General features: G+C 41.2%; 1 protein-coding gene across 2 annotated transcripts in view; it reads left to right on the plus strand.

Moving 5' to 3' along the window:
• prune (prune exopolyphosphatase) overlaps positions 1–13858 on the plus strand; it is a 29963-nt gene extending 16105 nt beyond the window's left edge. Inside the window, exons 5-9 of one of the 2 annotated variants that reach the window (XR_013933010.1) lie at positions 1621–1779; positions 5528–5622; positions 10081–10239; positions 11551–13010; positions 13044–13858. Coding sequence is in view for 1 of the 2 variants with exons in the window: in XM_080426234.1 (XP_080282360.1) it covers positions 1621–1779; positions 5528–5622; positions 10081–10239; positions 11551–11868 (731 nt within the window). In the remaining variant the exon portion in view is untranslated. Of the gene's footprint in view, positions 1–1620; positions 1780–5527; positions 5623–10080; positions 10240–11550 lie in introns of both variants that reach the window. The other variant, XM_080426234.1, reaches the window with a different exon arrangement.
• The last annotated feature ends 536 nt before the right edge of the window (positions 13859–14394 follow it).

Genomic DNA, 14394 nt, shown 5'->3' on the forward strand with positions numbered 1-14394 from the left:
ACTTTACTGGTCTCTACCGGTCTCTACTATAGACTAGCAGCTAGCGTTACTACTGTATGGTAAGACTTTACTGGTCTCTAATGGTCTCTACTGGTCTCTACTATAGACTAGCAGCTAGTGTTAATACTGTATGGTAAGACTTTACTGGTATTCTACTGGTCTCTATAGTATAGACCAACTGCTAGCATTAATACTGTATGGTAAGACTTTACTGGTATCTAATGGTCTCTACGTGTCTCTACTATAGACTAGCAGCTAGCGTTACTACTCTATGGTAAGACTTTACTGGTATCTAGTTTAAGCCCCCAGAACCGCAGAGAATGATTGAAGCCTCAGAAGCCTGGTGGCCAAATCTGGTATTGCAGGACTTCCACATTTGGGACGCTACTGTGCGTGCTTCTATCGGCTGAAACGCTAGCTGCTCCTACTCTATTGGCTCCAATGTTGGAGCCAATCCAAGAAGTAGAGGTACTTCCGGGTGCTTCATGTGCTTGTTAGCAACTTTCATCGAAATGAATAGGTGGGGGTGGGGTCGTCCGCTCTCTAGATAGATTATAACTCTATGGTATCTACTGGTCTCTATAGACCAACTGCTAGCTTTACTACTGTATGGTAAGACTTTACTTGGTATCTACTGGTCTCTATAGACCAACTGCTAGCAATACCTCTGTATGGTAAGACTAGTGTACTGGTATCTACTGGTCTCTAGAGATACCTACCCAGGAGACAATGTCTGTGGTTATGGAAGTCTCTGAAAGTAGCAAATGTACTATTCGCAATGACTGTTCCACTTCAGTCACAAGGCAGCAAGTCACAATCGTTTTATGTCAAATCTGCCATAAGCCACGTGGAAATCTGACATCCTGAATTATAATGCGCTTTCAACACATCTGTAGTACAGATGTGTTGAGGGGTGCTATATTTTGGAGAGAATGCGATCATATCTGAGATAATGCACTTATATATTGCATTAAATTCAGCCCTTGCTGCAATGCAATGTATTTTATTTTTTATTTTTATCCCACGATTTTGTAACCCTATTTTTTACACCCAGTGCCAATTGTCTATGTAATCCTGGGCACTACACTCCCTCTGCCAACCTAGGGAGGCCAGGGCCGAGCTCATGCCTCCTTCAATGCATGAGAGCCAACTGACCTTCTTGTCACCTGACAGGAGAGAGTTTCCCTGGTTGGACGTAGCGCGTGGAAGGAGCACGTTATTCCAACCAGTTCCTTTCCCCTCCATCAGGCGCCCCGGCTGGCCAGGGGGAGGCAGTATAGTGACCAGGATTGCAATGCACTGTTTGATCATGGAAAAGTCCTTCAAACGTCATGGAAATCCATAGATCAAAATGTGCATAAACCTTAAAGAAGGAAATCTGAAACGTATAAAGAATGTATTGGAAAGTTAAATTAAATAAAATTTGATGGTTCACTTTGATAACAGCTTTCAGCTGACTCCAAATATGGTAAAGATGGGAGGAACAGTGGTTGTACGAATATGCGATGAATATACAAGAATCATGGCACTAGTTCTGAAATCATTTTTATTCCTTCCTTCTCTGTCTGTCTGTCTGTCTGTCTGTCTGTCTGTCTGTCTGTCTGTCTGTCTGTCTGTCAGGTACCATAGTGTTAGACTGTGTCAACATGGCTCCAGAGGCAGGGAAGGTGACTCCTAAAGACAGTCAGATTGCTGCCCTGCTGGAGGCGCGCTTCCCCAGCCTGCCACCGAGAGGCGCTCTCTTCCAGTCCCTCCAGAATGCCAAGTTTGACGTCTCAGGTAAACTGGCTGTGTTGATTAACCTCATGGACCCTAGCGTCCCTGTATTGGGGCGAACATTCGTCGAAAATATCAGAGATACGTACATTGGCTATTTTCGGTGAAAAGGTTTGGAGTTGAGCAGGGGCAGTGGTGTAAAGTAACTAAGTACATTTACTCAAGTACTGTACTTAAGTACAATTTTTAGGTACTTTTACTTTACTGGAGTATACCCAATCATACTTTTACTTCTACTCCACTACATCTCAGAGGCAAATATTGTACTTTTACTCCACTACAATTATTTGAAAACTTTAGTTACTAAATACTTTGCAGAAATTATTACATTATAAAACATACATTAACCACTTTAGCCCTATTTTGTACCTAGGCTATTTGAAAATAGCCGATCTACAAGCTCACAACTCGTCGCATCGCGACACATTGTGAGCTTGTAGATTTGCTATTTTCAAACATTTTAGTACTTTTACTTTTGGTACTTTAAGTACATTTTGTGCAATAATGTTCGATGGCGGGCCACATGAGAAATTGAAGTAGAAACAAAAACCAGCACACTCAGTCCATTCTAATAACAGTTTTGCCGGGTGCACGGCTTAAGACTGTATAAACTGTATGACTGTATAAATGTATAAAACAAAGACTAGCCATCACTCCGAAATTCTTCTGGTATTTTTTTATTCATAAATAAGGCGCGGGCATACACGTTTCGGCGTCAAGCCTTCCTCTGTGTGTATACAGTATGTATATATATATACATATACTGTATGTAGATACAGTACATGTTGAGGAAGGCTTGACGCTGAAACGCGTCTCTGTATTCCTGTGCCTTATTTATGAATTAAACAGTACCAGAAGGACTTCGGAGAGCTGGCTATTGTTTTCTTATACAGTATCCACAACTTGCAGTTGTTGCTGAATGTTTATAATCATAACAATAGAAGAAATAATATCAAAACACAACCATATCTATTAAGTGAGTTCTCAAACGTCTCCTTGTCAGGGCAGATGGAGGCTTCAGAGTCCACAAGGCTTTATTTCATGAATTCCCCTCAGGAAATGGCTTGCTGTGTTTAACCCATTGAGACCGGGAACGCATCCGTGTCATTTTTAGATCTCTTTGGCTATTCAAAAAATAGCAGATCTACAAGCTCATAGCGCGGCACCGAGTGCCGCGCTATGAGCTTGTAGATCTAATTTTCTTTTAGAAAAATCGTGAAAATGTGTGCAAACCTTTTTAAGCGAACATTTTTAACTCAAATCTTGTCTAAATCCTAACAGTTTTCTGAAAAACGTATGTTGCTATAATATCAGTGGTTCTCAAAACATGTTCGTGTCAAGGACCCCCAAAATTATATGTATTTGGCCGCGGACCCCCAACTCAAAATATTTAGTTCCAGGGACCCCCAGAAGCAAAGATTTGAGTTACAAATCAGATACATATATATGTAAAGATTTGCACAAATGTTCATGATTTTTCGAAAATAGCAGATCTACAATCTCATAGCGCGGCACTCGGTGCCGCGCTATGAGCTTGTAGATCTGCTATTTATGAATAGCCAAATTATGAAATAATGGTTAAAGTGGTTACACAGATCATGCGTTCCCAGTTTTAATGGGTTAACCATCTTGTGAGACAGTAAATAAGTCGTCCTGCTGAGACCATTATCTGTCACATGGAGCTTGGTGAGAAGTCCTCGCTGTTTCTGCCGCTTTGATAGAAAATCTAATTGCCTTTCCCTCGGGTGACAAGTTGTTATTTGTGGGCTGTTTACCAATTTGCGCCACTCAGTGAGAACTCATAATGACTTGGCTTACTGTCCTTGATGGCATTATTGGTGAATTCCTTCCACAAGACGTGATTGTGATTAGCAAAATTACATTGACTGTTTTTTGTTGGATTTTAATGACAATATGTTAAGTGCTCATGGTGGTATTGAGCAGTGGTTCTCAAACATTTTTTTTTATTTCAAGGACCCCCATAACTCTGAGAGTGTACACATTATGGAACCAATTTTGTTCCTTTTGTACACTCTCAGAGTTACAGACCTGTAAGGGTCCATTTGGAACCCCCTCAAGCAGTGGTTCTCAAGCAGTGGTCCGGGGACCACCAATGGTCCCTGGGACGGTACCAGGGGGTCCCCAGCAAAATTAGTTAACATAGTGTCACAATCATTTTTAACCACTTAGCTTTGGCTATTCATAAATAGCAGATCTACAAGCCGGTGCCGTGCTATGAGCTTGTAGATCTGCTTTTTTTTTTTGTAATCTTGAAAATGGGTGCATAATCTGCATATCTTTGAATATATATGTATTTTTTAAAGCGAACATTTTTAACTCAAATCTTTGCTTTTGGGGGTCCATGGCAAAAAAAACATTTTCAGTTGGGGGTCCGCAGCCAAATGTATATCAATTTAGGGGTCCTTGACATGAAATAGGTTGATAACCACTGCCCTCAAGGAAGCCTGAGGGTCCATGGACCCCACTTTGAGAACCAATGGTATAGAGTCATTGGGCACCCTGGCGTTTTCTTAATTATTCTTGGGCGTCTTTCTATGGCCTGATTTTACCTAGTTTTTAATTTGACCCTTTAGCCTAGTAGTGTCCCGTGTTATTGTATGGTTGCCTTTGCTGATTTATGCCATGATTTTTTTGTTAATAGATTATTTTTTTGTATTTTCTGCCTTTATTGGTAACTAGTCAAACAGTGGAGATAGACAGGAAACGGGGAGAGAGACACGGGGAGTGACAAACGGCAAAGGTCATTGGGATTCGAACCCCGCCACACGCTGTCAGGTTTATATGTGCTTATGTGGTACGCGTCTGGACCCCTAGACCAGCGGGCGCCCCTATGCCATGTTCTTAAACCCTGTAGCACTGTAGCACACACAACATTTTTAAGTGCGTTATAAATCAAATGTATTATTATTATATAGGATTTAAGTGGTTAAAGGGATTCTAGGCAAGTTCAGAGATCAAAAAAAGATAACAACTGTTGTCAAACACCGCCCCTCCACCCCCCCCCCCCCCTCCTCCTCATCAGCAGTTCGTTTCCCCGACCACCAGGGGGTGACGCAGGGGGGACTTCTGAATGGGCCATGCCGAAAATAGGTTGCTTTATTCGGATACAATGCGTGTCACTGCCCGCCCCTGCCGGTTCTCTGAATGTTTTATTTTTAAATAGGCTCTGTCATGATAAATTCACCACATAATGAAGTTAAACAACTAAATTCTATCCAAACGATATCTTAAAAGTGAATTCCGTGCCTCAAAAAATAAGTTTGAGAGCGTTTTAAAACCGAAAGTAAAAAGTAAAAACAGCGCAGCAGAAAACAATGGCGTCTTGTTCCATTTTTGTCGGCTGCACTCGGTTCTATTCGGTTTCACTCGAACAGTTCACACGGACACGGACGCGCACGGACGCGCACATGCGTGCGTTCATTTACGTCCCGGATACCCGGATGTCAAAACATAAACTGTAGGGAAACTACGGATTTCAGAAAGAGGACTGTGTTTCAATGCAGGAAAACACCCCAGTATCATTATATAGTGGCTGATAGAGGGGAAAAAATGCAAAATATTATATATATACATATTTTTTAAATGTAGGCTTAATGTTGCCTAGAATCCCTTTAAGGACATATAAGATATGCTACACACAAACACCACAACATATAAGAACAACATAACATTCTCTAGGTGTGAACCAGCCCAGCGTGTGGTGTCATGTACTGTGCTGTGTGTGTCACAGGTTTGAGCACACGGCAGATGCTGCTGAAGGACATGAAGGCAGTGGCAGAAGGAGACTTGAACGTGGCCGTTTCAGTTATATACATGACCCTGGAGGTAAGAACTTCATACACTATATATATATATATATATATTGTATATCGTCACTGAAACCTTGTATGTCCAAAACTGTTACTTGGCAGGAAATGGAAAAAATAATGTGTTCCAGTGGATCCAATGCAATATTATTTAGTCACAAGCTCTTGTTAATACTTTTCATTGATTGTTGACGTCAAATGTTTATAAAACCCACAGAAAGACTTAATCACTTTCAACCTGGAGTCCCTATTAAAGGGCGTTTCATTATAGGCGACTCAGTAAGTTTGGAAGAATTTGGAAATTGATTTTAAATATTTGAAGTGCTTTGAAATTATTCAACCTTTTTAATGAAATGCCCAGAAAAAAAATTTCTAATATTTTCCAAAATCGCAGATATGCAAGCTCTCTCAGCACGGCACGAAGTGACGCGCTGAGAGAGCTTGTAGATCTGCTATTTTTGAATAGCCAACGCATAAATGGATAAAGTGGTTAAAATGATTGTGATGCTATGTTAACTAATTTGGCTGGGGACCCCCTGGAACCCCTCCAAGGACCCCTGGGGGGTCCCCTAAGCCCACTTTCAGAACCAGTGGTTAACAGAACAGGTAGTACAGCCCAGTGTTGATTTCGTAGACTAAAACTATGACGGAAAATGTTCGTCGACTACCTTTTTTCAGTGATGAAAACTAAATAAAAACTAAATAAAAACTAAGCAACGATGACTAAAACTAAGACTAAATATATTGACAATTTTGTCAACAAATAAAAACTAGACTAAAATGTTAGTGAGGGACTATAGTGGAGAAGAGATCCAGTAGAACTAAAAGACAAGTCCTTTTATGTTTGGTTGTGCTCGGGTGTTGCGCTCTGAAAATAGCAGATCTACCAGCTCACAACACGTCGCAGCGTGACGCGTTGCGAGCTTGTAGATCTGCTATTTTCAGCATGCAACCAAGTGTACAGTCAGCCATTACGACGCCATCACGGCACCGCCAAGATACATTTTAGTCGACTAAATCAACTGTAGATTTAGTCGACTATAATCTTATGATATTTAGTCAACTAAAACTAGACAAAAATTAAAACATTTCAGATGACTAAAACTAAATGGAATTTAAGACTAAATAAAAAATTGCTGTCAAAATCAAGACTCGACTGTTTGTTGAGAAAAGTAATAGTGGATTTGTATTGTTAGATCTTGTATTGTAAACTCGAGTACAGATTTAGTTTTGTTCCATAACAGTCCAGCAGCAATAACAACACGAACAAATACATAAAGAATAGCAACAATAGTATGACAAATCGAAAAAATATAGTTCACTTTGAGGTGCTTGAAGGTGCTGTGTGCATGGCTCCTACTTAATATTATCTATCTGTGTATGTGCGCACGGCACAGTATGTGTGTAATATATATTTTACATTTATATGTGTATGCACACAATACACTGTGTGTGTGTGTGTGTGTGTGTGTGTGTGTGTGTGTGTGTGTGTGTGTGTGTGTGTGTGTGTGTGTGTGTGTGTGTGTGTGTGTGTGTGTGTGTGTGTGTGTGTGTGTGTGTGTGTGTGTGTGTGTGTGTGTGTGTGTGTGTGTGTGTGTGTGTGCAGTCTTGAATCGGTCTCGGAGGGTGAGATGCACACACCTAGTTTCCGTGGTTACAGACATCAATACTTTCCTTTTTTTTAAAAGATCTATTTCCGGCAGATAACAGTGAGAGAGAGGCAGGAGAGCGAGAGAGAGAGAGAGAGAGAGAGAGAGAGAGAGAGACATGCACCAAAGTGCCTCCAGCCTTAGCCAGACGTCACTTAATGTTAACCTCAGCACTGCCTCTATTCTGGGGGGAACATTCGCCAGAAATGGCGGATCTGCAAGCTCTTCTAGATCGTCTTATTTTTGGCGAAGAGATTTGGTGTAGAAAGAAACTAAGAGCAGACCCAGACCAGTCCAGAGCCAGCTCAGGTCCGTTTCACTAAGTGTAGAGCATTGGTTCTCAAAGTGGGGTCCGGGGACCCCCAGGGGTCCTTGAGGGAGTTCCAGGGGGTCACCACTGCCAGCTAAATGATAGATAGTTAGGAACCATATGGACCCTCATGGGTCTGTAACTCTGAGAGTGTACAAATGGAACCAAATGGACCCTTACGGGTCCATTTGGTTCCATTTGTACACTCTCAGAGTTACATTAACATTGATTTTGCAATATAAATTGGTGTCCCAGCGATAGAAATGCCATTAAATGGGGGTCTGTAGCCTAATAATGCATGTCAAACTGGGGGTCCTTGAAATTAAAATGGTTGAGAATCACTGCTAGAGCCGTACAAATCTTCTCTTATGGGGGTCCCTGGCATATCTTTTCAAATGGGGGTCCGCTGGCTAATAAGTGTTAATTTGGGGGTCCTTGACATGAAAAGGTTTGAGAACCACTGGTGTAGAGGATTTAACCACTTACACTCTATATGGTTGACCGGAGTCCTTCAGGGCTCTATACTAGTGTCCTTTCTGTTATTGTGGGGAAATAGCAGATGGACAAGCTCACAACGAGTGAGCTTGTCCATCTGCTATTTTCAGTGAAAGCTTTCCCCACAATACATATGCTGGGGTTTGAAGTGGTTAAACAGCGCGACTGTCTCTATGCTTGGGTTATTGTCCAAAATGCATAAGAAAATGACCAGTTACCATGGCAACCAACATCTAACTACCTGAAGTTGCCATGGGAACCAACATCTTTGTGTTGACGTAACGACATGGAGTTATAGCAAAGGTTATTAAAGGTTCATGAAATCAGACGGTAGTTCTCAAATATGTATCGTATATATCAAACACATCAAGGACACCAACATTGATTCATTGATGTTCTATATTTCGGCCATTTGAAAAAAAGCAGATCTACAAGCTCACAATGCGTCGCATCGCAATGCATTGTGAGCTTGTAGATCTGCGATTTTCAAAAGATTTTTATACATTTGAAAACTTGAAATGGGACATTCTGCATAATGAGTACTTTAAACTTTTGGTACTTTAAGTACATTTTGATGTCAATAGTGTTGTACTTTTTACTCAAGTAAATTTTGAATTCCGGACTTTTACTTGTAACAGAGTCTTTTTATATTGCAGTATTGATACTTTTACTTAAGTAAAAGATGTGAGTACTTTTTCCACCACTGGCCTATTATCACATCCCCCAGAATAGGTTTAACCGTGATGAGTCAGCATTGTGAGTACTGTGCCAGTCATGTCACACCCAGCTGTCCTATCAGAGCTCTACGTCACGTGGACACAAAACGACTCACGTTTGACTTGGTGTCACACCCATGGAATGTTCCACTAATGGAACGTGAAAAAAAAAAAAACAGACCGGTTCTACTGGTTTTCTGTTCACTTTATAATTAGAACATTTTAAACAACATCATGAAAACACTGATGGACATTTCTCCTAATCACAGAGGTAGTAATTAAGGAAATCCCTTGGGTTTCGTGCAACACATTGTCATGTTAAAGATTCAAGTGTTTTATAGTGCAGACAGTGAAATTATTGTGCAATAGTTGGGAGTTGTAATGCCTTCAAAACCGGCTATTTTACGACTTTTTGTGTAGGCAAATGAACAAACTCAACAACGCGTTTCGGGTGTGATAACCCGAGGTAGAGTTATCAAACTCGAAACGCGTTGCGGAGTAGTCGGTTTTGAGCCAATCGTTTGTTCATTCGCCTAAACAAAACGTTGTAAAATAGCTGTTTGAAGACATTAAAACTATTTTTTGCATTATACAGTGGTCTCCCTCCAGTAAAGTTTTTTTTGTGGATAAAATAATAGTAATTTTTAAAAAAAACTATAAGATTCAAAAACCTGGCCTGGGCCGTAGCGTGACGGTCCAGGCACCCTAGGTTGCAATGCCAGCTTGACAGCGTGTCGCGGGTTCGACTCCCGTTCCCGACGACCTTTGCTGCGTGTCACCCCCCCCCCATCTCTCTTTCCCATTTCCTGTCAGCCTACTGTCCCTATCCCTCTCTAAATAAAGGCATAAAAAGCACACAAAAAAAAAAGAGAGCCCTTCTGCACCTCAGTGTTGTGTACCTACACCCGTAGGGCAGTAGGTTAAGGTGGTGATTGAGTGGGTGTGTGACGTCCTGTTCTATTAGCGATATTGTCGCTGTCGCTCAGAAACCTCTTATCTCCATATTTTAACATTGTGTTTTTTCGTAAATTAACGCCCTACTTGATTATACTACAGAGTCACACAAAAGCATCAAAAGTAGCAGATCTACAAGCTCGAAACGCGGCGCAAAAAGCGCCACGTTTCGAGCTTGTAGATCTGCTACTTTTGATGCTTTTGAATTTGAATCCTGAAAAGTAACATTTTTGGACTGACATAATGAGGTTTTCACCCGACGGGGACGATAACAGCAGAGGACTGTGGGCAGCTCCCAGTAGGACCAGGTGTGAACGTGTGATTACAAACACAGTTGTTTTTTTCCCCCTCAGGAGTTTCTCCAAAGAGCAGATCTGGATCAGGACCTGAGCTCCTTCTGTCAGAAACATGGCTATGACGTGCTGATAGCCATGACCATAGCCTTCAACAACAAGCAGCAACCATTCAGACAACTGGCTGTGTACAGCCACAGCGGCCTCTACAGAGAGGAGGTAAGAAATGCACGGACAACTACAAATCAGGGGTGCATCAGTTGATTGAACTGAAACGGTTATTTAAAAAATGTAGTCATTAATCAATATTTTATAAAATAATCGATTAATAATCAATCCATATTTTGGGCATGTAATAGGTTAAGAATTGTGAGCTTTTTCACTATTTACGTACGTCACCGTACACCGTATACAGGGCATACAAGGTAAACCTGCACTTCTCGATTATTCGATTAAGAGATAGAAATGTATTAATTGATAGAATAGTCGCTAAGAAAATAACCGATAGTTGCAGCCCTACTACAAAAAACTATCTACGAAAGCTTCTATTGGCTTTGTGTCTGTGTCCTGCATCTCCCTGTCGGGGTTTATTCCTCTGTAATGAATTATCCATTCTCTATATTCTTCTTTAGTTTAAGATACGTGTTAAATATATCTCTATATTCTAATAGTAATCATTTCTATAGAGTGTTTGTTCAGTAACAGGAGTCTCCATGTCTCTGAACAAACACTATAGCAGTTATTACTATCAGAGAGCTTTAACTTTTTAACAAACAACCTTTTAGTTTTTAACCAAAGAAATATCACTTACACCATTGGTTTTCAACCCCCAGGGGTCCTTTGGGGAGATACCAGGGGGTCCCCAGCAAAATGAGTTAATAAAGCGTCACAATCATTTTAATCCCTTTATCCATATTTTATACTTTGGCTATTCAAAAATAGCAGATCTACAAGCTCTGCACTCGGTGCCGCGCTACGAGCTTGTAGATCTGCTATTTTTGAAAAATTGAAAATTTGTACAAACCTTTTGAATATATATATATTTTTTTTTAAGCGAACATTTGTAAATCAAAAATCAAATCTTTGCTTCTGGGGGTCCCTGGAACTAAATATTTGAGATGGGGGTCCGCGGCCAAATAGGCATACATTTTGGGGGTCCTTGACATGAAAAAGCTTGAGAAACCCTGACCCTTAAGGTGCGTTCACACGGGCCAGATACAAAGATACTAAAATACACTGCATCTTTGTCGCTGTGTCGCTTTGTATCTGTGTTGCTCAACGCGGACGCTGACGTCATCAAACATACGGACATCGGAGCTACAGTTGTATCTGGAAGTTGAACCCCGCTCAACTTGAATTTGTAGCTTTGTATCTTTGTCGCTAGAGCTACAGCTACAAACGTCGGATGTATCTTTGTATCTTCATGTCGCTGGCTTCCATTGAAAATGAATGATAGCGTGTATCTTTTTATCTGCCCGTGTGAACGGACCATTACACTACCTTTTAATATTATCTCTGTGCTGCTCTCAGGTCAGCCAGGCTCTGGAGGACGGCCGGCCCAGCCTCAGTCTGCGTCCAATGAGCTGTCCCTACCCCCACATCGTGGCCTATCACCAGGGCAACGCGCTGGCCTCGCGCAAGAAGCTCCTCCCCATCGTCAAGGACTTCCTCAGGGGGCGGGAGATGGGTGGAGCCGGTCACCAGGGAGACCAGGAAGAGGAGGACACTGATCAGTTCCCGCCCACGCCCATGAACAGTCTGGTGGAAGGCTGCCCGTTGGACGGTGGCCTGCCGCTCGCTATGAACGCCCTGCAGGAGAAGTTCAGCAAGATGGCCGACTCACGCTGATCCGTATGTCATCCGGATGGTCCCGACACCACCAGCACGACTGATTCATACCATTTTACAATCAGTAGAATTGTTAAGACTGTTAGAGACTTTTATAAACAATTTTTAAGCTGGAGAGATAAATTATGCTGTTATTTACACACGCACACACGCGCGTGCGTGCGTACACACACACGCACAACAGTGGTGGAAGAAGTACTCCAATTTTTACTCCGTAAAAGGAGCGATACCACAAAATAGAAATACCCTGTTACAAGTAAAAGGCCTGTATTCAAAACTTTACTTGAGCCGTCAACATACACAACGTTTTTCCATCTTTGTAGAAAATTGCTTTCTACGATCTCACAGAGCTAGTAGAAAGGCTTCTTTTGAGTAGATTAAATATAATATATAGGGATTAAGTGGTTTATGTAAATTTTGTAGTCATCTCAATATATAAAGTAACTTGGAACTAAAGTTTTCAAATAATTGTAGTGAAGAAAAACGTTCAATACCGTACTTGCCTCTGAGTTGAAGTGGAGGAAAAGTATAAAGTATTGACAAATGGACATACTCAGTTAAAGTAGAAGTTCCTCAAAACTATACTTAAGTACAGTGCGTGAGTAAATATACTTAGTTACTTTCCACCACTGACAGACACACACACACACACACACACACACACACACACACACACACACACACACACACACACACACACACACACACACACAGACACACACACACACACACACACACACACACACACAGACACACACACACACACACACACACACACACACACACACACACACACACACACACACACACACACACACACACAGACACACACACACAGACACAGACACACACACACAGACACACACACAGACACACACACAGACACAGACACAGACACAGACACACACACACACACACACACACACACACACACACACAGAGGTGGTTTGGTTTGGAGGTTCGTGTGCCAGCTATACCTCACTAATATTAAAGCTACAATCTGTAAGTTTAACGTCCTCTGCCTACAGACGGAGGTGGCGGCAACAATGTCCAAACTACAATAAAGATGGCGGCCCATCTAGTGTCCAATCCAGTGCACCGGTTGCTTCAAATAACTTTATTGACCATTGTCAACCGGTACAGTAGGTGTCCAAATGTCTCGATGGAAGAGTAAGGAGACCCCCTCCAACCAGCTGCAGATGTTCTGTGTTATATTGTATTGTTCCATACAGATTGGTTACAAAATAATGATTTATTCATTAAAATAAGTTCTGGATTGTAGCTTTAAAGTGTGTCTTTATGTAACTACGTAGGATTTATATGACATCAGCAGATATTGTTTAATAATAAGCAGACCCTGCTGTAAATCAGTGATTCTCAAGCTGTGAGCCCAGGGCCCTCTGGTGGGCAGTGATGATATTGCAAGTTGGCCCCCAAATAATTGGCAAAACACTTACGATTTGAATGATAATATAACATTAATATAAAAAAAAGACAATGTATATTTAGAATGTCGTGCTATTTGTTCTTTAAAAATGAGTTGTCATTGTGATACCAACAAGTTTACCACTTTAGTCCCATTGATTCAAACACACAATCCATTGATTGATAATTAGTGGGCCCTGATCCAGAAACGGTTGAGAACCGCTGCCCTACATGCTGGTTGATGTTCGCTTTTGGTCCCATGCGTCCTGCAGATAAACATGAGCTAGCCAGTGTTGCCAGGTCTGGTTTTTTTGGGGGTTGTTTCTAAAGTGTAGTAGTTGTTTATTTGGGCTTGTTTCCAAAATGTTTTGATTATTGTTTAAACCAGTGATTCTCAAATATGTTAATGTCCAGGACCCCCAATTTAATTTGTATTTGTCCATGGACCGGGACGCCCCATCTGAAAGGATAATTTGTGCCAGGACCCCCGTACCAGATTTGTGTTTTATAAAATGTTTCACTTTTTTTCATCCTCAACATCCTTTTGAAAATAGCAGATCTACAAGCTCACAACTCGCTGTATCACGGCGTGTTGTGAGCTTGTAGATCGGCTATTTTCAAATAGCCGACGTATGTAGGTTTGAAGTGCTCATGTGGACTGGTCGCTTCTTTTGGGCTTGTTTTCATAGACCTTGCTTATTTATTTCGCAAAATGTGGCAACACTGGAGCTAGTTAGCATCATTAGCTGTAGAAGATGGTAGATGTTATGGTAGCAGATATCAGTGGCATGTTGTTAGTGATTAATAATAATAATAACTACAATCATTTTAACAGGAAAAAAAAGCAACCTTGGGTTTTATCAGCTCACTGAAAATATGATTTCTCCCAGCTGGCGTCAGTTACAATCTTCACCAAAGCTGATAGTTTGTCAGATTTGGTTAAAATGATACTGAGTACATTTCAGCTGAAATGCCATTCTACATAAATAATTTGGGATTTATGTTAACCCATTAAGACCGGGAACGCAGCACGTGTGTCATTTTTCGATTTCTATGGCTATAAAAAAAATTGCAGATCTACAAGCTCATCTATGAGCTTGT

Source organism: Gymnoscopelus braueri (assembly GCF_963280865.1).
Source record: "Gymnoscopelus braueri genome assembly, chromosome: 4".
In the NCBI taxonomy this organism is placed as follows: domain Eukaryota; kingdom Metazoa; phylum Chordata; class Actinopteri; order Myctophiformes; family Myctophidae; genus Gymnoscopelus; species Gymnoscopelus braueri.